The 7304-nt window shown below is 37.3% G+C and overlaps 1 protein-coding gene across 1 annotated transcript; it reads right to left on the reverse strand.

Moving 5' to 3' along the window:
• Window positions 1-434: 434 nt before the first annotated feature.
• On the reverse strand, window positions 435-1170 carry LOC150036291 (uncharacterized). Its single transcript, XM_090313629.1, has 2 exons — window positions 1088-1170; window positions 435-945 (listed from the first exon to the last, which is right to left on the reverse strand). The coding sequence occupies exons 1-2, from the start codon at window positions 1168-1170 to the stop codon at window positions 435-437; spliced, it is 594 nt and encodes a 197-aa protein (XP_090169755.1).
• Between the last annotated feature and the right edge of the window lie 6134 nt (window positions 1171-7304).

Below are 7304 nucleotides of genomic sequence, written 5' to 3' on the forward strand. Positions count from 1 at the left end.
GTGTCGAGGAATTTCTTGAACACCATATTCATTAGATCCATGAACACTGCTGGGGCATTCGTTAGGCCGAACGACATCACTATAAACTCATAATGCTCATACCTCGAATGAAAAGATGTCTTGGGTATGTCACTGTCCTTTATTTTCAGCAGATGGTATCCTGACCGGAGATCAATCTTTTAGAATACCGTAGCTCCCTGCAACTGGTCGAACAAGTCATCGATCTTGGGGAGGGGATACTTGTTCTTGACGGTCACCTTGTTCAGCTCTCTGTAATCAATGCACAGACGTAACGATCCATCCTTCTTTTTTACAAACAAAACATGTGTACCCCATGGTAACACGCTAGGGCGTATGAAACCCTTATCCAACGACTCCTGCAATTGGACCTTCAATTCCCTCAACTCTGCTGGTGCCATCCTGTATGGAGCCTTCTAAATAGGGGTTGTGCCGAGCTCCAACTCAATAGCAAAATCTATCTCCCACTGTGGAGGCAGTCTAGGAAGATCCTCTAGAAAAACGTCTGGAAAATCTCTCACTACTAGCTCTGAAGTCAAGGTGACTTCAGCCTTTCTAGTGTCAACCACACTGGCCATAAAGCCCCAGGCTCCTTGGTCAAATAGTCTACTGGCCTTTAATGCTGAAATAACTTTTGGTAGAACCACAGTTCCAACCCCTTTAAACTTAAAACTGGCTCTTGTAAGGGGGTTAAAGATTACCTCCTTATGGGAGCAATCTATGCTGACATGATTAGTAGCTAACCAATCCATGCTCAATATCACATCAAAATCACGCATATCTAAAATTATCAATGTCACATCTAATGCGTGATTTTCTATCTCTACTTGACATGTTTTTATTCTTTTTGTGGCTAACATGATCTCTCCTGATGAAGTGGAAATAGACAGTGCAAAGGGCAAAGGTTCTGACTCTAACATGGCATGCCTTACAAATACAGAAGATATAAACGAGTGTGAAAAGCCAGAGTCAAATAAAACTAAAGCATGGTGCCCCAAAATGGGAAGCGTACCTGTCACCAGTGTGCCTGACTTCTCGGCCTCACACTGAGTGGTAGAAAACACTCTACCCTGCTGCTGCTGAAGACTCGAGCCTCCTTAAAACGAGCTTACAGGTTGGCCTTTGAGTTTCGACGCGTTCCTCTTTGGGCATTTCTCAGACATATGCCCCTTCTGGCCACATTAAAAAAAACCCCAGAGCCGGCTTGGCATCGTCCCCAGTGTCGCCTACCACAAGTAGTACATATCGGCCTATCCTCCTTAATAGTCACAACCTGGGAGCCATGCTGTCCTCAGTTACGTGGAGCATTCACTGTGTTCTAATTCCTCTGCTGATGCTCAAGAGCCCTGGGCTCAGCCTTCCTTTTCTGACCTGCAGAGGTCCTAACCCCGAGTGACCTCCTATACTCTTCTCCCGCCTGGGAGTCTACATCAATCCTCACGGTGGCCCGTAGTGCCTCAGCATATGTCTTGAGGTCCAAGGCATGTACCAAACCTCGCAGTCTGCTCTTCAAACCTTGAATGAATCTCTCTGTCCTCGTTGCCTAAGTGACTACTAGTTCAGGAGCAAAGTGGGACAACTTATCAAATTCCTGCTCATACTTCTCCACCGACATAACCCCCTGTTTCAAGTTCAAGAATTTTGTCTGTTTGTTGTACCGGGTGTTGGCCGAAAAATACTTCTCATAGAAATGTTCCTTGAACTTCTCCTAGGTTGCAAGTTTCCCACCAGTATCAATCATTTTCTCTACTGAACGCCACCAGATTTCTGCGTTGCCAGTCAACATGAAAACTGCACATTGGAGCTTGTGCTCTTCTGGGCACCTCATAAAACAAAAAATCATCTCGATAGATGACAACCACATCTCTGATTTGGTGGGGTCCCCCAAAGATCCATCAAAGGAGCGAGGGTCAAACTTCTTTAATTCCCTCAGGTGTTTAGCCTCAAGAGACAGGCCCTACATGTCTTTATCTTGCGGTCGGGTTTGCTGTAACTGTTTGGGTGGCACCGGTTCCTCCTGAGCCTGGTTTTGGGTAGTCTGTCCTGCCATCGTGTTACAGATCAGTTCTTGTAGTTTTCCCATTAGGGAGGATGCAACATCTTCACTAATTCTGGCTTCCATTGCCTTCTCATCGACTTGGGCCATAGGTGGATTTCGAGTTGTCAGGACAGTCTGGCTACTCTTAACTCCCTCTTCCTGTACCCCTTCTCTAACGGTCTTTCTTGTTCTAGGTTTAGGTGTCATGTCCTGTCATAAACTCATAAATTAGCTATCTACCTCTAGATCTTTCTCAAAAATCATGCTATTAAAACATTACATCACTAATCTCATATATGCACTGAAAACTTCATTAGTAGGACATACCAGGCAATGACGAGGAATCCATTACTAGGCCACAGGGACTACCTAGACTTACGTAGTAAGTTAGTCTACAGAACCCAAAACATGGGCTCTAATACCAACTATAACAACTCGACTCCCTAGAACTCAAGCTAGGCCGTTACTAAATACATGCATGCATGGAACTTAAAACGACGCCTTTTTTATGGTGAAATAAATGTTAAATAAATAAGGTAAGTTCAAAAGCCCTTCATTAAATTCAAATATAAAAACAATAGGGTACCCATAAATTGTAAATGTTAATAAATAAGTCTGAAAACAATTTTTAACAATAAGTTTCAAATATCAAAACTGAAAGTTAAGAAAAACATGAAAAGAAATTTAAATCTCATGAGCAGAAGCATAAAACTGGTCCCAGTGGCTCGATCACGAATTCCGTTTGTCAATCGTCAGTGCCTCTCTACCTTTACCTGAAACAACAACATGAGAAAGGATGAGTATAAAACACTCAGTAAGTAACCCCACTACTGGGGTCAGGCTAGGCATCTATGTCCTCTAGATGCCTACCTCTGGTGGAACATATAAATTGCTCTAGTCCTTATGGCACACATACATACATGAAAAACCGATTTGTATCCTACTGTAGTTAAGTATGTCCACTACCTCTGGTGAATCCCGAAGGAAACACAATATCTGGTGAATCCCGAAGGAAGTACAATCTGGTGAGTCTGGAAGAAAACACAATCTGGTGAATGCCGAATGAAACACATTTGGTGAATCCCGAAGGAAACACAATCTTGTGAATCTCGAAGGAAACAAAATCTGGTGAATGCCGAAGGAAACACAATATCTAGTGGGCATCTAACTAATAAGAAAAATCACTATCATAGTCTCAACATCATAATTATCACAATATAATTCTATGACATACATATACACCTCAACATCATGGCTCTACAACATACATATATGCCTCAATATCCCCAGATCAAATACAACTTCATGGAATCAAATATCATCTCATGCTAGCAAATAAATCTTCCAGGTCCTCATACAAGAACATACATCGGTTATACTATACTATCAGTCTATCATGCATCGTTTTGTCCGTGGGCAGTTCCAGTAGTAAGATTACTTACTCAAAATTGAGTCTAAAATTAACCTAAGCAAACAAACTCCTTTCTAGCTTTCCAACTGACTTAGGTACTAGAATATGAATCAATAATCAATTTCAACTTTCAGCCCAATTTTAGCACTACTAACACAACTTATCCAAAATGAACCTTGATCAACAATCGTTCCAAAAATTTCAGTCTCTAAAATCTTTCATATAACAGATTTTAATACCAATGGTCATCACCTAAATTCTTCCCGAACACTGTAATTCCAACCTTAAAATAAGACCCAAAAGATTTTAGACCATGAACTTGATGGGCATTTATTAATTTCTAGAAAAATATCCAAACTTTAATCAAAAAAACCAAAACTTGAGATTTGGTAAGCCTCACAACAGATTGAGCGGCGGCTGCATAATGTGGACTTCTGAGCACAGAGGCGGACACAGGTGTGAGGCTGATGCTGGACGGCGGGGGGATCGATCGGTGACGCACGAAGGTAGGCTTCGTCTGGAAGAGCGGTGCATACACAATGGCGTGGATGACTCCACGAGCGGCGCTGGGCAAGGTCCTCAGTAGCGTGATTGGAGGCACGACCGACTGGGGTGGCTGAATGGTCGGGCGAAGCGGCGGCGCGAGGAGGAAAATAAGAGCTCGAGGGGGGGTATGGTGGCTCGGGAAACGTGAGGAAGAAGGAAAAGGGAAAATTATTTTTATAAAATAATAATAATAATAATAATAATAATAATAATAATAATAAAACTTAAAACTTAAAAAGGAAATAAAATTAATTTATTTTATTTTTTTCCTTATTCCACTTTATTTTCCAAAAATGAAATTAATTCCCACCATTAACTTCCAAATTTAATAATTTCAACGTCAACAATTAAATTCCTACAATTACACTTCAAGTCCAAAATTTCAAAAATGTCCTCAAATAATTAAAATTACTGAAATTACATTATTACTAAAAAAAAGCGGGACGTTACACTATGTGTCTTTTATTTCACATACTTTAGTAGTTGAATTTTTAGTTTCTTTAGTTTGTTAAGTTCTTCAAGTTGAATTTTTCTCTTGATCATGTGGATAATTATTTTCTCAAGTAGATTCTATTCTCTTTTATTTAGGTTACTATGAAATATTATTCATCTCAATTTTTATCATTTATTTCTTTAATCATGAGCTAAGTTTTTCTTTAGGATTCAGATATGTGAATATCCTAAAGAAAGTGGCAAAAGCTTAACATGTAAAATAGATTATTTAGCTCAATTCATAAATCGATTCGCTTTTACTGATTTTTCAATACAACATTATTAGTCTAGACTGATCATCCAGGTTAGCTAAAATTGAATCTAATACCGATAGGATTAGGTAAAATTTGGTTTCTATAAATGATTTAGGAAAAGGGCCTATAAATAGGACTTTGTTTTTTACCCTAGATATAGGACAAAACCTTTAGAATCATGAGTTTGTTTTTTTAATTGCCTATGTTCACATGAGCCATAGAAATATAAGTTTAATGGCTTAGTCTCCTAAAGATACTTCTTAGAAAGTCGAATAGGTATTGAATTTTTGGTTCACCAATACATTGAATTTCAACTAAATTACAAGTTTCATATTAGACTACATTTACTTTAAAAAATGAGCATGAACATATTTGAAACCCTATTTTTTCATCATTGTTTGTTGACTTAAGTTCTTACCAAATATCTTAATCAATTTTCTACTATCACTAGAGTTGCAATTTTGAAGAAAATTTTTGTTGAGAAACTATTACAAAAATTTTCTTGGGAGACGACTTGGAATTATTCCAATCTTTTTAGCACTTATCGATAGTATGCACTTGCACTAGACTGAAGGTTTTTCTTCCAAAAGGTTTTCAATTTAGTCAAAGCATTTTCAATTGATCATTTGTCAAATGGCCCAAAGAGAGAAAATTTTCACTTGTAAATGTTCCTCAAAAAAAAAGGAAGGAATCTCTCCTACAAAGGGTATTAAATATAAAGCTTGGATTGTTGCTAGAGAGCTAACACAGAAAGGATGAGTTGATTAGAATGAGATTCTCTCACTAGTAGTTAGATATACTTCTATCACAGTGTTACTAACTATGGTGGCATGTCAGAATTTAAAACATGAGCAACTAGATGTGAAGACAGCTCTCTTACATGGAGAACTAGAAGAAGAGATTTATATGACCCAGCTAGATGGGTTTCATTGTCCATGCAAAGAGGATTATGTTTGCAAGTTGAAGAAGTCCTTGTATATATAAAACAATCTCCAAGGCAGTGATGCAAGTCATTTGACAGCTATATGATTCAACTAGAGTACAACCAAAGTCTCTATGATTGTTGTGTAGATCACAACAAAACTGATGATGGCTCAATGATTTATTTGCTTCTATATGTAGATGATTGAAAAACACTTGAAAAGTTCTTTCTTTGCTTCTTATTTAAAGTAATTTTTATTAGATTTGATGTGTTTGCTAGCAATTTTCAATGAATTATCAAGAAAACGAGTATTGGAAGCCAAAGAACTAAAGCAAGCCATATCTTCAAGAAAAATTTAACAAAAAAAAACTCAAAAAGCCAAAAAAAAGGACCGTGTCGTGGTGCTAGGTTGGCGCTGCCTTTTGCGCTTCTTCCTAAAAGGTGTTGTTGCAAGGCTGTGCGCAGCACGCAATGCTATGGTGTTGCATTACAACATTAAAGAAATTGGCACAGTTTTCCTAATTTGAAAAAAAAAATGTTAATTTTGGAAAGTTTTTGGGGAGCAAGCATCCAATTTTCTATGAATTAGAGGGTTGATCAACTGTTCAAACCACAAAATTCCAGAGCCCTAAAGTGTGTTTTAGCTTCAAAAGAGAGTAGAAAGTGTGAGAAGATTTTGGAGACCGTTCGAGTTCCCAAGGTGCTAATCAAGAGGAGATTGATGGATTCCAACAATGGAAAAACGCTTCAATGGTAGAGTTTTCTCATTATTTTTAATCTCTTTGCCTTGTATGCTTGCAAATTTGTATGTGAATGTGTGTTTGAAAGCTATGAATGACTAAACTCTTTAGTTTTTAGGGGGTTGACGAATTTAGGTTAGTATTTAGTGTTTTCATAGGTATTGTTGAACATTATGCTTTTCATTGTTATTGTGCTTGATTTCTATTGATTGACTTTCAATGAATATTAGATCAAATGTTCAATTCGATATATTGCATGTTTAATCGGATCTATAACATTGGATTTCTATTTAATCTCTCATGCAAATAATACGTTAATGGTAAAAGTTGTTGATGACGACAATGCTTAATGCCATGCATCTTAATTCAGTTCCAAGGAAGTAGGTATCATTTAAGTTGCATAAGAATGAGTTGTTTTTATGTAAAGTGATCTTGATTTAAGTTTCTAGACTTAAGCATGATGTTTATGTAAAATTTCATGAATGCACTAATAATAGCTTAATGAAGTATGTAATCAAATCAACACCCTATAACACTTTAACTCTTGGATTTTCTTATTTGTTTATAGTTTCATTGTTTCCAAAAATTACAAACTCAAACTCCATTTCCAATCCTTAGATAAATTTGACACAATTCTAAAATAGATAGACAAAATTGAATTTGATCTCTGAAGACGGTACTCAATCTTTCATGTCGTTTGCCTTTTGGTAACTTGTAGAAATACAAGTTATTGCTCTCTCAAAGTTGGAATAATTAGGATTAAAGTGATGTAAACGCATTAGTAATAAAAGAGAAATGCATGAAATTGTATATATATGATAAACTCATGCAAAAGAATCCTTTAGGTAAATCATGGAATTGTATTTCACTACCACTGTGCTCG

The sequence above is a fragment of the Benincasa hispida genome, chromosome 5 (assembly GCF_027475165.1).
Source record: "Benincasa hispida cultivar pf3 chromosome 5, pf3_genome.v1.1, whole genome shotgun sequence".
Taxonomy (NCBI): domain Eukaryota; kingdom Viridiplantae; phylum Streptophyta; class Magnoliopsida; order Cucurbitales; family Cucurbitaceae; genus Benincasa; species Benincasa hispida.